The sequence below is a fragment of the Jaculus jaculus genome, chromosome 3, assembly GCF_020740685.1.
Source record: "Jaculus jaculus isolate mJacJac1 chromosome 3, mJacJac1.mat.Y.cur, whole genome shotgun sequence".
Lineage (NCBI taxonomy): Eukaryota > Metazoa > Chordata > Mammalia > Rodentia > Dipodidae > Jaculus > Jaculus jaculus.
Window position 1 is genome coordinate 104680294 of NC_059104.1, and position 21349 is coordinate 104701642.

The 21349-nt window shown below is 40.7% G+C and overlaps 1 protein-coding gene across 1 annotated transcript in view; it reads left to right on the top strand.

The window, feature by feature from the left end:
• Ppp2r1b (protein phosphatase 2 scaffold subunit Abeta) overlaps window positions 1–21349 on the top strand; it is a 31115-nt gene that overhangs the window by 6240 nt on the left and 3526 nt on the right. The window contains exons 4-13 of the mRNA XM_004666489.2: window positions 510–742; window positions 1031–1178; window positions 6678–6833; window positions 7016–7130; window positions 7517–7587; window positions 7881–8015; window positions 9093–9266; window positions 13326–13386; window positions 19104–19258; window positions 20227–20369. Of these exons, the coding sequence (XP_004666546.1) occupies window positions 510–742; window positions 1031–1178; window positions 6678–6833; window positions 7016–7130; window positions 7517–7587; window positions 7881–8015; window positions 9093–9266; window positions 13326–13386; window positions 19104–19258; window positions 20227–20369 (1391 nt within the window). The remainder of the gene's footprint in view (window positions 1–509; window positions 743–1030; window positions 1179–6677; window positions 6834–7015; window positions 7131–7516; window positions 7588–7880; window positions 8016–9092; window positions 9267–13325; window positions 13387–19103; window positions 19259–20226; window positions 20370–21349) is intronic.

Below are 21349 nucleotides of genomic sequence, written 5' to 3' on the forward strand. Positions count from 1 at the left end.
TCAGCCTTTTATTGGTTACAGAAGTTGATAGCCTGGAGCTAGTGGACAGGGTTCCTTGTGTCTCCAGGAATGGTAGCCGAGTACACAAAAGACTGTGGACTCTGACCTGACAAGGTGCCATCATGTAATCGTGGTGTCCAGTGTGGGTCATATTTTTTGCATTTGCTGTTTAGGAAATACACACTCCTTTCTGAATTTGGCTATATATAATTTAAACTTAGTGATTCAGCTCCCAGTAATACTAATACTGTGTCAGGTCTCTTCCACTGTCATTTGTAGACACCATCTGGGAATTACCATCTGGTATGTACAGTCTTGGGTTTTGTACAGAAGTCGTGTCTTCAGGTTGGCTACGCCATATGTTATCACTGTGTGAACTGAAAGTAACCATTTGGTATGATGCAGCTGACATTCTGCTTACACCCCTTCAGTCACATTAAAGGTGACAATCTGCATCTAACCTGATTCAGTTAGTTGTTTTCTCTGGTTTTCCTTCTTGATCTTTTCAGCCTCCTTTGGAAAGTCTGGCGACTGTGGAAGAGACCGTTGTTCGAGACAAGGCTGTGGAGTCCCTGAGACAGATCTCACAGGAACATACTCCTGTTGCTCTGGAAGCTCATTTTGTACCTCTGGTGAAACGCCTTGCCAGTGGGGACTGGTTTACCTCTCGCACGTCTGCATGTGGCTTGTTCAGCGTTTGCTACCCTCGAGCTTCAAACGCTGTCAAGACAGAAATTAGACAGTAAGATATGGAGTATTTTAGTATCTGGGTTTTGGGGGACTTAGGACTGACAATTTACACAGTGCCCTGTTATTGTTGAGTGGTTCGTATCAGGATAGGAGGATTGGTGACCTGGTTTTTTACCATCCAGATGAATATGCCAGTGTTTGATTTTTGCTACTTATATGAGTAGACACTTAGTTGCTGATGTCTGTAAAAGAAAACTTCTAAAATGTCTGCCCATTGGTTGGGGGGCAAGTTTAATCAATAGTAGTTGATAGGAAATACCTTTGTTACTTTGTACTACAGGCACTTCCGCTCCCTGTGCTCAGATGATACGCCAATGGTACGACGTGCTGCTGCTTCCAAATTGGGTGAATTTGCAAAAGTTTTGGAATTAGATAGTATGAAAACTGAAATTGTTCCATTATTCACTAATCTAGCATCGGATGAACAGGTAACTCAAGCTTTTAGTACTTAAGAGGCATAGTTATGCTTTTCTTTAATAATTGAAAACAATTAGTTGGGGAGTTTTGGTTTTAATGTAAGATCCTTTGTGCAAGATTAATGCTTAATTCTAACCTTGCATGATTATTATCATATCCTTTTGCTTCTTTTTCTCCCCTACATTTGAAGCTGTTAAGAGAAGCTGGAATCAGATGTATTGGGAGCTGTAATTAGGAAGGAAGTTCAGAGTGGTATCCAGGGATTGCATATCTTAGGGAGTTGTGGGCTGCGTTGGGCTGTGGGGATGTAGTTTCCTGGAATTCTTACTTTTAGATAATAAGTATTGAATATGTTAGGACAGCTATTTATTTTTGAACAGTGTGTGGGACCCTTCATGTAATAACAGATTTAAATTCAGGGATTTAGGTATAGAAATAATAGTAAACATCACAGACACCTAAATTACTTGGTATAGTTGTTTGTCCATACAGAGGAGTAGGGATGGTTCCAGGGTCATCTGAGGATGCTACAGTTTGCAGATGCTCAATTGCCTTATATAAAGTGGTATGGTAATTAGTTGGGCATAGATCATCACTAAATGGCTTATAAAACATAATATAAATAATCTATAAATTGTAAATATGATAATGGTTTAAGGAATAGTGACTGGAATAAAGTCTATGTGTTGAGTACAGATAAAAAAATTTCAAACATTTTTGATTCACAATGCTTAACTCCATGGATGTGGAACCCTGACTGTATCTCAGCCATTGTGCTAAATAGCAATTATTTATTTACTTACAAGGAGAGAGAGAGAGAGAGAGAGAGAGAGAGAGAGAAAGGAGTGAATGAGAATGAATGGTCATATTAGGGCCTCTTGCTGCTGCAGACAGACGTCAGTGCATACAACATTTTATGTGGCTACTCTAGAATTGAACTCAAAATGGCAGGCTTTGCAAGAAATTGCCTTTAGCTGTTGAGCTATCTCTCTAGCCCTCAGTCCTTGTTATAAGTGGCTGTTTACATTAAGTAATTCTGTTCTTATAAAAGCCATGTGAGACAGATAACTTACTTCTTACATATTAAGAAATGGGCTGGGATTGACATGAGTTCAAGGCCACCCCGAGACTACATAGTGAATTCCATGTCAGCCTGTGCTAGAGAGAAACCCTAACTTGAAAAATGAAACAACAACAACAAAAAGCACAGAAAGTTTTATATTTTTATTTATTTGCAAACAGAGAAAGAGAATGAGAATGGGCATGCCAGGAACTGTAGCCACTGCAAATGAGATCCAGATGCATGTGCCACTTTGTGCATCTGACTTTATGTGGATGATGAATCAAACCCAGGCTATCAGGTTTTGCTGATTGCTGAGCTATCTCTCTAGCACATCACAGAAAGTTTAAGCAACATATTCAAGGTTTTACATAGTGATGGACTAGAGGGGGCAATGTTGAGATTGGAACCTGGACTTTGAGTTTCTAAATCTTATCATTTGAAGATACGGCAACGTACTCAGTCTCCTGTAGATAATGATGGCCATATTGGAACAATGCAAGTTTAGTATCCTCATTTAGAATTATATTGATTGTACTTCCTACGATATAACTCAGCATTTTCTTTTGCCTTCTCTATTTCCTGCACATGGTAGTTGAATCTGGAGTAGGGGTTTGAAGATTTTTGTATGTGTATGAAGGCTGGATACTAAATATTTTAGTCTGTTTGGGTCAGATAGTCTGTTGTAACTGCTGAAGTCTGCTGCTATAATGCAAAAGCAGCTGTAGAGAATATATACATTAATGGACATGGAGATATGCTATGAGCAGTGTTTGGTATTCAGAAAACATTAAATGTTTGTTATAAACTATGTATACATAGTTGAAGAAGATGGAAGGATGGGTGTGGATCTTCAGAGAAGAGTGGATATTCTTTTCTAGATGCAGGGAGACCACACGTAGATTTGGGGCAGAGGATGTGTCATGATTTTTTGTTTGATGAATTTTTTGTTTGAGCAGGAGAGAGAAAGGCAGAGAGAGTGAGAGTGAGAGCGAGAGAGAGAGAGAGAGAGAGAGAGAGAGAGAGAGAGAGCAAGCAAGCACCAGGGCCTCCAGCCACTGCACACGAACTCCAGTTGCATGTGCCCCTTGTGCACCTGGCTTACATGGGTCCTGGAGAATTGAACTGGGGTCGTTAGGCTTTGCAGGCAAATGCCTTAACCGCTAAGCCATCTCTCCAGCCCTGGCATGATATTTATTTATTTATTTGAGAGTGACAGACACAGAGAGAAAGACAGATAGAGGGAGAGAGAGAGAATGGGCGCGCCAGGGCTTCCAGCCTCTGCAAACGAACTCCAGACGCGTGCGCCCCCTTGTGCATCTGGCTAACGTGGGACCTGGGGAACCGAGCCTCAAACCGGGGTCCTTAGGCTTCACAGGCAAACGCTTAACTGCTAAGCCATCTCTCCAGCCCCCTGACATGATATTTTTAAAACATTATTTTGCAACTGCCTGTGGTGGATTATGTTTATAATCCCAGCATTCTGGAGGCTGAGGTGGGAGGATCACTATGAGTTTGAGGTCAGTCTGGGCTAGAGTGAGAGATCCTGCCTTCAAACAAAGATTATTCTGGCTTCTGAGTGGAAACCAAATATTAGTTAGAATAGAAAGAGCACTTAGGAGGATTGGAGAGATGGCTCAGCAGTGAAAGGTGCTTGCTTGAAAGCTTAATGACCTGTGTTTGGTTCCCCAGTACCCATGTACAACGAGATGCACAAAGTAGTACATGCATTTGGAGTTCGTTTACAAGGGCAAGAGGCCCTGAGCATACCCATTTTTCTGTCTTTCTCTCCTTGAAAATGAATCAATATAATATTTTTTTAACAAAGAGAGTAGCTAGGAGACTTTTAGAGGAACCAGGACGTGATGCAGGCCCTGAATTCAGGTGGGAACAGTGAAGATGGCGAGGACTCTGAGGTTTGCAGGTACAGTCACAAATAGTACTGTTGGGTTGGATGAGAGGAAGAGGAAGGAAGATCTGCATTTTTGGCTTGAGCAACTATAGGTGGACGTTTGTTCCATTGCTAAGATGGAGAGGATGTTGGGTGGAGGAATAGGTACAGAGAAGAATTTGAGGAGTTCATTTGGACACAGGCATGGAAGTGTCATCAGGTTTTAAAATGTCTAGATTTTGGGAGTAGGGTTTATTCTCATTTCTTGATTATGTGTATGTATGTGCTGTATATTTGTGTGGTGCATATACACATGTGTATATGTGCTGTATATTTATGTGGTATGTACATATAACATGTATATATATGCTCTATATATGTGGTATGTTTGTGTATATTCTGTATATATACACATGTGTATATGTGTTGTATATTTATGTAGTATATACACACGTATATGCTGTATATTTGTATGGTGTATATATGTACCTTATATGTGTATGTGTGTTGTATATTTGTGTGGGATATATACATGTGTTCTGTACATTTTGGTAGTGTATGTCTGCATTATGTATATGTATATTTGCATATGTGTTGTATATTTATGTAGTGTATGCACACATTATATATATGTGTTTTTTAATTTAAAAATTATTTATTTATTTGAGAGAGTGAAAGAGAAAGAGGTAGGCCGAGACAGAGAGAATGGGCATGCCAGGACTTCCAGCCACTGCAAATGAACCCTAGACACATGCACCACTTTGTGCATCTGGCTTACGTGGGTCCTTGGTAACCAAACTGAGGTCCTTTGGCTTTGCAGGCAAGCGCCTTAACTGCTAAGCCATCTCTCCAGCCACACATTATATATTTTTCTCTCTTCTGGGTGTTCATATGTCTACATGTTTTCATTTTCCCTTTGTTTATTTACAACTCCCAAGTCTTCAATCTCAGCTGCTAATGCTAGCTTTGTTTTTATTTTTATTTTTTAGACTCTTTTCAGTTGATTGCATAAAGGAGCTATACCAAAGTTAAAAGCGGACCCCAAATGGTTACATTATACAAGCTGTGAGGTGTGAGGATTTTAGCCTTATGACAAGGGACAGAAGGAAAATTCTATTCATTGCAAGGAGATCGCCTGTGTTTCAGAGAGCCACAAGCACTTAAAACCCGTGGCCTTCAGCTGATTGTCCTTGGACAGTCCAGTCTATTAGGAACTGGCACATGTTCTTGCACTGGTCAGCCTGGAGCTGAGTTACTTCTTCATATTCTGGATGCTCAATTACACTACCATTGCAGGCAAATTTATTCTTTTTTTTTTTGGTTTTTCAAGGTAGGGTCTCACTCTGGTCCAGGCTGACCTGGAATTAACTATGTAGTCTCAGAGTGGCCTCGAACTCACGGGGATCCTCCTACCTCTGCTTCCCAAGTGCTGGGATTAAAGGCATGTGCCACCTCCACTAGTTTATTTATGATAATCATCAGTCAGGGTCTTCCTGTCATGTCTCTGTTGAATTGTTCTGTGGATAGAATCCTCTGTGCCAGCAGGAAGCAGGTCATCACCCTGGCTTCCATCAGCAAAGGGGTCAAAAGAGAGGAGGTTCAGGAGAGCAGATATAGGATTGGATTCCTTTTCTGTGGTGGAAACAGTCTGCGGAAGGTCGGTAGAGGGGAACAGAGCACCAGGAAGCGAGGGGCCGGGGGGCCCAGCTGAGTCCTCAGGTGGCTCACTGGCTGGGGCCTCAGTTTTGTGTTTCTGCTTGCTCAAAAGACATGCAGGTATCATACTGACATTTGGCAGTTTCACATCTGGAAAATTGAATTCATTAATCCCATACATACCTTTCTAATTTTTCCTGCTTTGTTTTTCTAGATATTGTTACCTTTTGATTTTCAGCATTTTAATTCAGCTTTGCTAGTTTAGTACAAACTATTCATTTGTTCTGTGTTCCTCTCCAAACTTAGTCTTATGACTACACTCCTGCTACTGCTGATGCCAAGTAGTTTGAGAACTGAGCTTCCTAAGTGATTCTTTGCCTTTTTCTCCATTTGAATCTGTTACAATTAATTTACCTAAGTGTACACTTCACTTTTCTGTTCAGCTACCTATTATAGTAATGCTTTGAATACATCATTAAAATACTCTTTTTTAAGAAACTGAAATCTTTATGTTTGACTTCATTTTCCTTACTGAAAAATCTCTGCCTGGGCCAGGCATCCCACCACTTGGGAGGCAAAGGTAGGAGGATCGCTGTGAGGACTAGAGTGAATGCCAGGTTAGCTTGGGCTAGGGTGAGAACCTACCTTGAAAAAAAACCTCTGTGCTCTAGCTGAGATAATTTGCTTTTCTCCCCAGAACAGTGTCATTTCCACCTTTATGGCCTTTGCGTGGCATGTGATGTAGAGAAGATATTCAGCCATTTGAAAACATAAAGACATGAAATTGCATATGGAGTTTTGCCCTCTCTTTTTTAAGTGGTACCTTCAGAAGCCTTGCTTCACACCATACACAGTTCCCCATTGTTCCCAGTAAATGCCGCCTAACGAATGTTTTCCCTCTAGGATTCTGTACGCCTCCTGGCTGTGGAGGCTTGTGTCAGTATTGCCGAGTTACTGTCTCAGGATGACCTTGAGACCTTGGTTATGCCTACACTTCGGCAAGCAGCAGAAGATAAATCTTGGCGGGTTCGCTATATGGTAGCTGACAAATTCTCAGAGGTAAAATTACTACTTTGGCGTTTTTAAGTATAAAAAAAAATTCAGAAAGCAAAAATGTCTGATATTGTGAAATCTTTTAAATGGAAAGTGGGAAGTAAAAGTACATGTATGAAGATTGTGCTATTTTGTTTTCATTAAGTATTTTGTTAGTATGCATTAAACCTATACAAATTGTTTTGTAGCTCCAGAAAGCTGTGGGTCCTAAAATCACCCTAAATGACCTCATCCCCGCCTTCCAGAGCCTACTTAAAGACTGTGAAGCTGAAGTCCGAGCAGCTGCTGCCCACAAAGTCAAAGGTTAAAGAGTTCAGTCTATGTTGCAACATTTGCCACTCATTTTGGTAAAGCCTTTGTTATGTCAGTGAGTTTCGCACATTTGTATTCTTAAAATGTTTCAAATAGAGATAATTCTAATGTGTGAAAATGTCACATTGTCATATAAAGCTACTTCTTTGTATTTCAAATAAATACTTATTTTATCTTGTCTCCATTGAAAAGAAAAGCCTTTATAGTTTGGATTGGTTTGGTGTACAAGGACATAAAGGTATTCTATTTCGAATAAGAGTAATTTTCCCCATTAGAGTTTAATTGCTTTAATTTGTTTGATTTAACTTGGAACTGCTAAAAAATATTTGGCTAAGTTTCTTAATTTGAAGAAAACATTTTCTACTTATCTCTTTTAGAACTTTGTGAAAACTTGCCCATTGAAGGTAGAGACACCATAATTATGAATCAAATTCTGCCCTATATAAAGGTAAAGAAAACTTCAGTTTGTTTTACTCTGCCCTATGTGAAGATAAATATTAACTCATTTTCCCCCCATAGTCCATAAACAAATCACATGTGTTAGATGTAGGACATTACCCTTATGAGTGCCTGCTATAGTTGTAAAGTGCTTTTTGGCACTTAGGTCTGTTACCTGACAGATGGTCTGAGGAAACATTGTCATCTAGGCTTTTGAAGTAGGGCTATAAGCTCCTTGGGAAATGGCGTGAAAGTTTTTGTTGCCTTGCAAATAAGAAAGTCTTAATTTTGGTTTTATTTTAGGAATTAGTATCTGATACCAATCAACATGTCAAATCAGCTCTAGCTTCAGTAATTATGGGATTGTCTACAATTTTGGGTAAAGAGAATACCGTTGAACATCTTCTTCCTCTTTTTTTAGCTCAGTTAAAGGATGAGGTGAGTCTGACTATAAATTTTACCACCATGGATGTCATTGATTTGATGTGATTTGGGCTTGGAGTTTTCACTAAAATAGGACCCACCATATGGAAATGGAAAAAAAAAAGTTATAACTTAACTTTTGGCAGTCCCTCTGTTTGGATATAGGGTTACAGATTTCCAGAAAATGGGCCCAAGGACTCATTACAGAGAACTTAGGGCTAGGGAGATTGCTCAGTGGCTCAAGATACTTGCTAGTAAAGCCTGCTGGCTTGGGTTTGATTCCCTAGTAACTATATAAAGCCACATGCACAATATGGCATATGTGTCTAGAGTTTGTTTGCAGTGGCAAGGGGCCTTGCCTACCCATCCCCCCAAATAAAAATACTAAATTTAAGCCGGGTGTGGTGGTGCATGCCTTTAATCCCAGCACTTGGGAGTTCGAAGCCACCCTGAGACTACATAGTGAGTTCCAGGTCAGCCTAGGCTAGAGTGAGACCCTACCTTGAAAAACAAAACAAAACAAAACAAAAACCAACAAAAAAATACTAAATTTACAAAAATGAAAACTTAATGTTTGGAGCTGGGCATGGTGGTACATGCATGTAATTTCCAAGCACTTGGGAGGCAGAGGTGGGAGAATCACCATGAGTTCGAGGCCAGTCTCAGACTACATAGTGAATTCCAGGTCAACCTGAACTAGAGTGAGACTTACCTCAAAAAACCAAAGTAAATAAATGAAAAATTCTTAAAAACATTGGCCACCTTTTCTGCTTGATTTTTGCATTATGTATACTGTTTCCTTATTTTCAAAAGTAGTGTGTTTTTGCCTAAAACGTGTCTTTGTGTTTTTTTTGTTTGCTTGTTTTTGTTTTTGTTTTTCGAGGTAGGGTCTCACTCTGGTTCAGGCTGACTTGGAATTAACTATGTAGCAATCCTCCTACCTCTGCCTCCCAAGTACTGGGATTAAAGATGTGAGCTGCCACACCTGACTACTTTTTTTTTTTCTAATTTAATGTTTTACCTGGCACCTTATCACAATAGAATATTTTAAAGAGGAGATAATGTCTACATGTAATCTTTGTATATGTATAGTGTCCTGAAGTTCGTTTGAATATCATCTCCAATTTGGATTGTGTAAATGAGGTGATTGGAATCCGTCAGCTGTCTCAGTCTCTCCTTCCTGCCATTGTGGAACTGGCTGAAGATGCTAAGTGGAGGGTCCGGCTGGCCATCATTGAGTATATGCCACTGCTGGCGGGGCAGCTGGTGAGTATGAATGCTCCATGAATGGAGGGGGCTAGGCAGTAGAGATTTGCTGTGGCAAGTAGGAGTCCCAGAAAATCCATCTGATTCTGTTCATCTACATGGTGTGGAAGAATCATCCTTGCTCCCTGTAGGATGGTTTTATTTTCCTTAGTACATTACCTTCCAATGGAAAGATATAGAAGCACATTTCTTCTTATTGCCACCTGTAAACAAAGCCCTTGAAAAATATAAGCGATTGCTTGGCGCATTTAAAATTTGTAATATTTAAAGCCCATGTAACTGAAAAGATGAATTTATGGAAAAGACAGGAAATGCTGCTTTTTTCTTTTTCTTCTTTTTTTTTTGGTTTTTCTTTTTTTTTATTTTTTTTGTTCATTTTTAGTTATTTATTTGAGAGTGACAGAGAGAGATAGTGAAAGAGGCAGATATAGAGTGAGTGAGAATGGGCACGCCAGGGCTTCCAGCCACTGCAAACGAACTCCAGATGTGTGCGTCCCCTTGTGCATCTGGCTAATGTGGGTCCTGGGGTGAGCCTTGAACCAGGGTCCTTAGGCTTCACAGGCAAATGCTTAACTGGTAAGGCATCTCTCCAGCCCTTTTTTTTTTTTTGGTTTTTCAAGGTAGGGTCTCACTCTAGTCCAGGCTTACCTGGAATTCTCTATGTAGTCTCAGGGTGGCCTCAAACTCACGGCAATCCTTCTACCTCTGCTTCCTGAGTGTTGGGATTAAAGGTGTGCACTACCACCCCCTTAGAAATATGGCTTTTAACACAAGTCAGTTTGCTTTTGGTTCAGGGGACCTTTATTGTTTGCCTATGCCCTAAGCAAAATGATGCCAGGAACCACAATTCCCACATTCTGGTTAAAGGGAGTTGAGGAATCACCTTATAGAAAAGCTTGTAATGCTGGTTGTTTTGGACAAAGTCCGCATTATCACATTGTCCGTTACTTTGAGTGTCATTATTAGTTTTACATTAGTAAATATGACACTAATTAAAAATTGAAAGCTGGGCTTTATAGCTGCATTGTTTTCTTCTTCTTTTTAAAAAAATATTTTTATTTATTTGAGAGGGAATGGGAGCATCAGGGCCTCCAGCCATTATAAACGAACTCCATATACATGAATCCCCTTGTGCATCTGGCCTGTGTGGGTCCTGGGGAATTGAACCTGGGTCCTTGGCTTTGCAGGCAAGTGCCTTAACTGCTAAACTGTCTGTATAGTCCTAGCCACATCATTTTCTTTTGTTTTGCTTTTCGAGGTATGGTTTTGCTCTAGTCCAGGCTGACCTGGAATTTAGTATGTAGTCTCAGAGTGGCCTCAATCTCACAGCAATCTTCTACCTCTGCCTCCTTAGTGCTGGGATTAAAGGTGTGACCTACCACACTGGGCTCTCCCTCCCTCCCTCCCTCCTTCTTCCCTTTCTTCTTGTAGGTAGGGTCTCGTTCTACTTCATTCTGACCTGGACTTCATTATGTAATCTCAGAGTGGCCTCAAACTCACATTGATCTTCCTACCTTGGCCTCCCGAGTGCTGGTTTTTTTTCTTTATTTTTGGTTTTTCCAGGTAGAGTTTCACTCTAGCTCAGGCTGACCTGGAAATCACTATGTAGTCTCAGGGTGGCCTTGAACTCATGGCAATCCTCCTAATTCTGCCTCCCATGTGCTGGGATTAAATGGCTGGTGATTTTCTTTCTTTCCTTTCTTAAATTTTTTTTTGTTTATTTTTCTATTTATTTAAGAGCAACAGATAGGGAGAGAAAGAGGCAGATAGATATAGAGAATGGGTGCACCAGCCACTGTAAACGAATTCCAGATGCATGTGTCCCTTTGTGCATCTGGTTTATGTGGGTTGTGGGGAATTGAGCCTCAAAACAGGCTTCACAGACAAGCACTTAACCACTAACCCATCTCTCCAGCCTTTCTTTCTTTCTTTCTTTCTTTTTTTTATTTGAGAGCGACAGACACAGAGAGAAAGACAGATAGAGGGAGAGAGAGAGAATGGGCGCGCCAGGGCTTCCAGCCTCTGCAAACGAACTCCAGACACGTGCGCCCCCTTGTGCATCTGGCTAACGTGGGACCTGGGGAACCGAGCCTCGAACTGGGGTCCTTAGGCTTCACAGGCAAGCGCTTAACCACTAAGCCATCCCTCCAGCCCCTTTCTTTCTTTTTTAATAGTTGCCCTTGACAGTGTGAAGTGTGGTGGCCCTCACCCTTTTTAGTGGCATTTATAAATGTGCTGCAGTGATGTGGTTACCTTAGCACTTGTTATTACTTAGGTACTTCATATATGTCCATTGACAGAGGAGTACTTTAGTGCTTAAAAAAAATTTGCTGGGCGTGGTGGCACATGCCTTTAATCCCAGCACTTGGGAGGCAGAGGTAGGAGGATTGCTGTGAGTTCAAGGGAACCCTGAGACTACATAGTGAATTCCAGGTTGGCCTGGGCTAGAGTGAAACCCTACCTCGAAAAAACAAACAAAAATTCATTTTATTATTTGAGAGAGACAGACAGACAGATAGAATGGGCATTCCAGGGCCTCTGGCCAGCACAAAGGAACTCCAGATGCATATGCCACCTTGTGCATCTGGCTTATGTGGGTCATGGGGAGTCAAACCTGGATCCTTAGGCTTCCCAAGTAAGTGTCTTATCTGCTAAGCCATCTCTCCAGCCCATGTTTAAATATTTTTAAACATTACTTAGTCAACTTAATAAAATTCTCTTGTCTGTATAGAGCCTGACTTTTCTAGAACATGATGAATAAGTATACAGTTAAGTCATAAAAATCTAATCGAGTAAGACTAAAGGGAAATCCTAAACCTGAAGTAAAAAAGAGACCTTTGGGGCTGGAGAAATGGCTTAGTGGTTGAGGTGCTTGCCTGTGAAACCTAAGGATCCAGTTTGGATTCCCCAGAACTCACGTAAGCCAGGTGCAAATGGGGGTGCATGCATTTGGAGTTTGTTTGCAGTGACTAGAGACCCTGGTGTGCCCCATTAATTTCTCTCTCTGTCTCTTTCTCAAATAAATAAATATTTTTTTAAAAAAAAGACGTTTGGGAACTGACATGGTGGTTAAAGGACCTGTTGAAACCTTCATAGTTATCTGTAAGGTCATTGAGCCTTTTTGTTTATTTGTCCACCACTTCCAAAACACAGCCTTTATGTTACATCTCTATTTAGAAGACATCATGGGCTGGAGAGATGGCTCATTGGTTAAGATACTTGCCAGCAAAGCCTAATGACCCAGATTTGATTCCCCAGTACCCACGTAAAGCCAGATGCACAAACTGGTGCATAGGTCTGGAGTTTGTTTGCAGTGGCAGAAGGCCCTGGCATGTTTATTGTCTTGTCTCGCCTATCTGTCTGCTTGCAAATGAATAAATAAAAGTACAAAAAAAAAAAAATCACCACTGGCTAGAATTTTGGAGACTTCAAAGAATTAAGAGTAAACAAAATGACCTCCAAAGGAAGGCACCAGGACAGTGTGTATCCCAGTGCTCACCCTTGTGGTGTGGGTGCCCTGGGTGAGAGGTCTACGGAAAGTGGCTCTTGGAGCTCATGTTCAGGCTGACCAGCTGGCTAAGGGCCAGGATGGCTCCACCTGTCACTCCACACTGAGGGCCCTTGCCCTTTACCCTTTATTGTGCCTGTTTTTCTTCCCTCTGCTGCTTTTTCCTTTTGTCCCAGAAATACTTTTCTTCAGTTGGATGTTAATTGCTTTATCCTTAAGGATTTGATGGCTAGCCAAAAAGGGAAGATGAGAATTAGCATTATCTTGGTTAATTTCATTTTTAAGCAATGGAGGTTTAGTGCGGCAGACTGTCGCCTGCATTCCTCCTGCTCTTCTGCTTACCCTGTTCCTCCTAAGCAGGCCTGTGCTCTCTCACTACTGCTTTCCTTGTGTATGCTATCCGTAAATAGGTGTATAGTTTATAGGTTCTGAGGTATTCCTTGGAAACAAATTTCTTAGCTTTTAGGTAATTTTTATGTAATGTAAATGGAGCACCGTTATGCTCCATAAACTTTGGAAATGCATATGAATAGAATTTTCTGTATTCACAGGGGGTGGAGTTTTTTGATGAAAAGTTGAATTCCTTATGTATGGCCTGGCTTGTGGATCATGGTAAGTAGATGTGTTAAACACAGATATGAAAATCCCAGGGTTTTGCATATATCCTATGATGTCCATACATTTCCTTTTAGACAAGAATCCTGATTTGACCACTTACTTTGCCTTACCAATGTAATGAAGAAGTATGATTAAATTTTATTTAGCTTTTTCTATGAATTTGGCTTTTCTGCTTTTGTTTTCTATTTAAATGTATTTTCATCATTAAGTAATCTCTTTGGCATATTTTTTTTGGCATCTAATTCTGTGAGCTTCAGACTTATCTCTCTCTCTCTTTTTGGGAAGGGGTAGGTTTCGAGGTAGGATTTTCACTCTGGCCCTGGCTGACCTGAAATTCACTGTGTAGTCCCAGGCTGTTCTCGAACTCGCAGTGATCCTCCTACCTTAGCCACCCGAGTACTGGGATTAAAGGCATGTGCCATCATGTGTAGCCAGACTATCTGTTTTACATGAGTAACTCCTTGTGCCAGACCCTTCAGCTTGCTAAGCTGCCATTGGTGTCTTCAACAATTGCAGGCCAGTTTGAATAGGGATAGAATTGGGTAGAAGGCCTGGATGGAAAGAAATAGCTATTTAACGTTTTTGTTTGTCTTTGAGGTATAGGGTCTTGCTCTTCTAGCCCAAGCTGGCCTGGTACTTACCATGTAGTCTCAGTCTGGCCTCAAACTCACAGTGATCCTCCTTACCTCTGCCTCCCAAGTACTGGAATTAAAGGCAGGCGGCACCATGTCTGGCTTACCCTACTTAGCTTTTTATTATTTATTTATTTGTTTTTTTGAGGTAGGTTCTCACTCTGGTCCAGGCTGACTTGTAATTAATTTTGTAGTCTTAGGGTGGCCTCAAATTCACGGCGATCCTCCTACCTCTGCCTCCCTAGTACTGGGATTAAAGGCGTGTGCCACTGTGCTGGCTCTACTTAGCTTTTTTGAGGTGACATGTTGAGGCTCAGTGCAGTGTTCATAGTGGGGAACATGAGTTGTGTCTTCAAACTTTGAGGGCCTGGGTTTTGTTTTTGGTGAAAGGAAAGCTTGCGGCGTATTCACTGCTACTTGCTGCTGTTGCTGTGTTGCTAGGAGAGGTGAATTCAGGGTAGCTCCGATAGGCCTGGAATGGGGGACCTTGGTAAGGTCTCAGGTTGATGTGTGTGTGTATCTGTGTATATATATATCTTGTCTTCCACAGTGTTAGTGGGAGATGTACTAGGTCCTAGGTCTAGACTTGCTGATTCCACTGTCTTTAGACTTGTTGCATTGAGTGCTCTTGGCCTTTGAGCTATGGCTCCATGTGCTGGTGGGCATGAGAAAGATCCTGAGTGTACCATGTGTGCTTTCTATATGTGCTGAGTTCACCTCATCTGTGGGTACCTAGGAAGGAATAAGGATGCATGTGGGTGCTACACATGTAGGTGGTCTTTCTTAGAAGTATGTTTGTGTCACAGGAAATCATGTGGCTGTAGAATGTAAAAGGGAACATGCAAAACCTAACTGGCAATCGGTAAGAGCATATATTTGCCACTTCCAGTGCTTTTAAACTAGGCAGTGAAGATTTCTGTTTCTTTGTTTTTTCAAACACTATCTTTTCTTTTAACTTAAAATAATTTTATTTATTTGACAGAGAAAGAGGAAGAGAGAGAGAGAATGGGTGTCCCAGGGCCTCCAGCCACTGCAAACAAACTCCAGACTTGTGTGCCCCCTTGTGCATCTGGCTAACGTGGGTCCGGGGGAATCGAACTTGGGTCCTGCGGCTATGCAGGCAAACACCTTGACCACTAAGCCATCCTTCCAGTCCTCAAACACTATCTTTTTATGACCTGTTTTTTGTTTTGTTTTGTTTTGTTTTTTGGTTTTTCAAGCAGGGTTTCATACTAGCTCAGGCTGACCTGGAATTCACTATGTAGTCTCAGGATGGCCTTGAACTCACGGCAATCCTCCTACCTCTGCTTCCCAAGTTCTGGGATTAAAGGCGTGCACCACCATGCCTGGAAATCTTTTTTTTTTTTTTTTTTTTTTAATAAAACCAATTTGGTAAACTATTAGGAAAGAAAATTTTATTTTAAAAAGGTTTATATTATATCTGGTAATTATTTATTGTTAATGAGAATGCCTTTTGTTTTGTTTTGTTTTGTTTTTTTGAGGTAGGGTTTCACTGTAGCCTAGGCTGACCTGGAATTCACTTCCTTCAGGGTAGCCTTGAATTCATGGCGATCCTGCTACCTCTGCCTCCTGAGTGTTGGGATTAAAGGCATGTTGCTGCCATGCCCAGCTTAAAAATATTTTTATTTATTTATTTATTAGAGAGAGAGAGGCTACTGCAAATGAACACCAGACAATGTGCTACCTTGTGCTTCTGGCTTTACATGGATACTAGAGTATCAAACTCAGGTCCTTAGGTTTTGCAGGTAATCATCTTAACTGCTGAGCCATCTCTCCAGCCTGGAAATGGCATTTTAAGAAGATTATTCTATACTTTTAAAATCTGCCATTCTGTATTAAGCTAGGTTTTTTCTTTTTTTTTGAGGTAGGGTCTCACTCTAGACCAGGCTGACCTGGAATTGACTATGGAGTCTTAGGGTGGCCTTGAACTCACGGTGATCCTCCTACCTCTGCCTCCTGAGTGCTGGGATTAAAGGTGTGCGCCACCACGCCCGGTTGATAGTTTTTGTTTTTTATTTTGAGAAATTTTCAGGTTCTAACATTACACAGAGAATTAAATTCAAAACACCTATGTACTATTGCTTGTTCTATGTAACTTAGTCTTTCCTCTTTTTGTTTTTTATTATTTCTTCTAACTTGGGAGCAGTGAGAGAGTTAATTTTACTGGAGCAGCAGTAGCAGCAGCGTCACAGTGGGAACAGCAAACACTCCTTGATCCAGCAAATGGCAGTTCTGTGTTACTTCCTTTAATTTTCTGTTTTTTTTCACATTTTATTTTAGTGTTTTATAATTTGGAGAAAAATATTGATTTTACATTTAGATACAGGTTTAGTTTAGATAAGTACATACAGTGATCACTGATTAGATTTTTTAAAATTTTTTCTTTTTTTCCTGCTTATGGGACTACTAAAACACTGTTGTGAAATAACTAGAGAAATTTAAGGAAGAAAGTACAAGACATGTTTCTGTGGCTGAGTGGACAATATTGATTAAAAGGGAAAGGTTTCTAAAGGGATTATTACTACTTTTTTATTTCATGGTGCTGCGGATTCAACCCTGGGCCTTAAAGAAACCTTAGAGGTCAGTCTGAACTTGAGGGAAAAGAGAGACAGACAGACAAGCAAGGAGAGGAAACTGGCAGAATTGTGGAAAGACTTGCATTCTTCTGACAGCAGAGTTGAGAGGGCCAAGAACATAGTAGGCATCGGGCCAAGTAGAGTTCAGTGCACTTAAGGTTTGGTCCAGGGTGAGTGTGGGGCTCAGTGTCTGTTTACTCTGGCAGTGAATCCTTCCTATGCTAGTAATATGACGAGAAGATCTCAAGTATATTACAAAACAGTAGAGGGAAAACACAGATGCCATAATTGACTCCACCTAAGAGGGAAGAGAGGAGGAGGGACTTTCTGTGGGTAAAATGGCTGACTTCATCTTGCTCCTGAGAATGCTTCTGGGTGTCTTGATTCTCTGTAGACTTTGCTTGGGTTAAGCTGTGGTAATAAAGTATGTCGTTACTTGTCTGCTTTCTGTTCTTATTTTTTAATTTATTTTGAGAGAGAGAGAGAGAATGGGCATGCTAGGGTCGTTAGCCACTGTGACTGAATCCCAGACACATGTGCCTCCTTGTGTGCATGTGCAACATTGCATGCTTGCCTCACAGTGTGGTTTACGTGAAACTGGAGATTTGAACATGGGTTTTTAAGCTCCACAGGCAAGTGTCTTAACCACTAAGCCAGCTCTCCAGCCCTGTTTTTTGTACTTAATGTCATTGCCCAAAAGGATCTATGGCCTGGGAAAATTGGTTATCTCCTATCTTGAGACCCGTATAGATTGTCTAAGGTGAGGACTCTGACTAGGTAGTATTTCTGCCTCTCTGTGAGGGCTTGTGCCTGCCAAGTGACAGAAGTAGAATAAGCACTCAGTACCTGCCATGTTCCATTTGCGATATAAGCCCAGACCTTGAGCCTTACCAAATGTCTGAAATGAAATGCCACCACGGCTTTCTTTTTCTGGATTCCATCTAGCAGCTAATTGTGACAGCTTAAGAGCTCAGACTTTTATAATCCAGGTTCATGTTTTCTTTGATAAATTAATTTGAATATAATTACTAGATGCTAATGCAGTCACATTTATTTGTTTAATACATTTGATATCATTTCAGCCTCAATATTTTTTGTGTGTATATGATATGTGTGTGCACATTTGTGCACATGCATGTGGAGGTCATAGTAAGATGTTGAGTATCCTGTATCGATCTTTACTTTATTATTTTGGTTTTTCGAGGTAGGGTTTTTCACTCTAGCCCCAGGCTGACCTGGAATTCACTCTGTAGTCTCAGGGTGGCCTGGAACTCAAGGCGATCCTCCTACCTCTGCCTCCCCAGTGCTGGGATTAAAGGCGTGTGCCACCATGCCCGGCCTCTATCACTCTTTAATCTTGTTTCCTGGAGATAAAGTCTCTCACTAAATCTGGAGCTCATCACTTTTCAGTTAGATCTGGCATATTCTAAAAAGTTTTTTTTGAGGTAGGGTCTCTTGTTCTTATTTTGTTTGCTTGGCTAGCTGGTCTGTGAGCTTCTGAGAAATTCTCCTATCGCTGTCTCTCTTCTCACCATCAGCATGCTGGGATTACAGAAGTTCCCACAGCTTCTGTCTTTTATATGAGATCTGGGTGGGAATGCAAACTTGGAAATATACTCAATTGAGTGGAAAGGGCTTTGTCCACTGAACCCCTCTCCCCAATACTTTCTGTTCCAGGAATTCTATTTGCATAAGTCCTCCCCTAATTGTCACAGACCAGTGCAATACCTCTGTTTTCTGAAGACTTGTGATCTTTCTGTCTCTCTCTGCTGAACTACAGCCCAGCCCTCACAGTCTTACTACACTGTCCCATACTTTCTTAGAACTAGTTCTCGCCTGTGTGACTCCTTGAGTGTCTTAGCTTTCACTGTCTGGTAAGAGTATATGATCTTGGAGGGCAAGTATCTGATGTCAGCCTTTCTGTAACACAATACCTAGCAGGTACTTGTATTTGTTAATTAATTAATGTATATTAAACTCCTCACTCACACCCCTTTTCCGTGGACAGACATTCTGAAACTTTTTTTTCTTTTCACAATTTTTATTAACATTTTTCATAATTATAAGAAATATCCCATGGTAATACCTCCCCCCATTCTGAAACTTTTAATAGTCACAACTTAGTATGAGTGTACCTATTTTACTTATCATTACCATAAATGTGTGTTTGGGGTTAGTTTGCAGAGATTTTCTAAAACTATTTTTATTTGTGTGAGAAACAAAGAGGGAGAGCATGGTTATATCAGGGTTTCTTGCTGCTGCAAACAGACTCCAGACTCATGGGCCACTTTGTGCATCTGGCTTTATATGGGTACAGGGGAATTGAACCCAGGCTGGCAAGTTTTGTAAGCAAGCACCTTTAATAGCTGAGCCATCTCCCCAGCCCAAGTTTATTTTGAGTGTGTGTGGTATTGATGTAAGTAAACTAGGTTGTATGCATGAGGCAAGCAGTATAGCAATATGTTTGTGACCTCTTCTGCAGTTTATGCCATCCGAGAAGCAGCCACTAACAACCTCATGAAATTAGTCCAGAAGTTTGGTACAGAGTGGGCGCAGAATACCATTGTCCCTAAAGTACTAGTGATGGCAGATGATCCTAATTACTTGCATAGAATGACCACTTTATTCTGCATTAATGTAAGTGTTACACTGCTGTTATTGCTAATCTCAGGTGTTAAAGCATTATTCACAAATATATTTCTAAATTCTGAATAAGATGTTTGCTGTTTAAGATATGTTTCTTATAGATAAATTTGGAGGATTAAAATAGAGAAAAATGTTGATTTTTGAAATTCATTTTAAAATTTATAGTAGCATTTTATTTCTTTTTTTTTTTTTTTTTTTTTGAAGTAGGGCCTCACTCTAGCCCAGGAACTTAACTCTGTAGCCCTAGGCTGGCCCTGAACTTAAAGTGATCCTCCTATCTGCCTTCCAAATGCTGGGATTAGAGGTGTGTACCACCATGCCTGGTTTGCAGTAGTATTTTCTTTTTTATTAATTCATTTATTTGAGAGAGACAGGCAGAGAGAGAGAGGAGGGGTGCCAGAGAAAGAGAAAGGGCATGTCTAGGCCTTCTGCCACTGCAAATGAACACCAGATGCATTTGCCACTTTGTGCACTGGCTTTATGTGGGTACTGGGGAATCAAACCTGGGCTGTTAGGCTTTGCAAGCAAGCACCTTTAACCACTGAGCTATTTCTTTAGCCTCTACAGTAGTGTTTTTATTTATTTATTTGAGCGAGAGAGGGGCACATAGAGAATGGGCACACCAGGGCCTCTAGCCATTGCAAATGAACTCCCGACGCATGCGCCACCTGTGCATCTGGTGTACGTGAGTCCTGGGAAATTGAACCTGGGTCCTTTGGCTTTGCAGGCAAACGTCTTAACCACTAAGCCATCTCTCCAGACCTGCAATAGCATTTTTAAAGTTGCAATATAGTTGTGAATGCTGGTTGAGACCTCTGTTCCTTTGGATACACTTTGTGTTTTTTATGTAGATGCTTATGTAAGAAACTTATTTTACATTTCTATTAAGTACTGATTTATCTCATTAGTGGTGTGGATTTTTAAGTGTTTTAAACATAGCATCTTATTTATTGTTCTAGGCACTCTCTGGAGCCTGTGGTCAGGAAATAACCACTAAACAAATGCTGCCCATTGTATTGAAAATGGCAGGAGACCAAGTAGCGAATGTTCGTTTTAATGTGGCCAAATCACTACAAAAAATTGGACCAATTCTAGATATTGAGTAAGATTTTAATGTTATTCTGGTTTTGAAAATGCATTTTAACTTTTACCTTGTTGTGGGGAGTAATAGATAAAATCGAGTTAAGTGGTTTTTGGTTTTCCTAGAATATGGACTTATTTGAAGAATTTTTTTCTTTTTTTTTGGTGTTTTGAGGTAGGGCCTCACTCTAGCTCAGACTGACCTGGAATTCCCTATGTAGTCTCAGGCTGGCCTGGTCCTCATGGTGATCCTCCTACCTTGGGCTCCCAGTGCTGGGATTAAAGGTGTGCAACATCATTCATGCCTGGCAAAGAAAATAATTAACCCCCAATTTTGAGTGTCCTCTTTGACTTTATTTATTTGACAGAGAAAGAGAGAGAATATGGGTATGCCAGGGCCTCCAGCCACTGCAAACGAACTCTAGACACATGCACCCCCTTGCGCATCTGCCTAATGTGGGTTCTGGGGAATCCAGCCTGGGTCCTTTGGCTTTGCAGGCAAATACCTTAACTGCTAAGCCATCCCTCCAGCTCCTTTCTGACTTTTTTAAAGGTCTGTGTCTGTATAGATAGTTGTCTAAAGTTAATTTAAATTTGTCAGAAATTCCTATAGAAATTATTGGGTGTGTTTGCTATGTTTATAAGTATTTCACAGTATACATTTTTAAATTTAATTTTATTTATTTGAGAAGGACAGAGAGAAAGAGAGAGAATGGGTACACTAGGACCTCTAACCACTGCAAGCGAACTCCAGATACATGCGCCATCTTGTGCATCTGGCTTACTTGGGTCCTGGGGAATCGAGCTTTGAACTGGGGTCCTTATGCTTCACAGGCAGTTGTTTAACCGCTAAGCCATCTCTCCAGCCCTCACAGTATTTTTTAATTAAAAAAAAAATCATAGATTCTAAACTCAAGAAGAAAAGAAAATACCTTAAACTTGATATCATTAAGGATTTCTCTATTCTCTAGATGGCTTTTCACAGATGACACTTTTGAATTT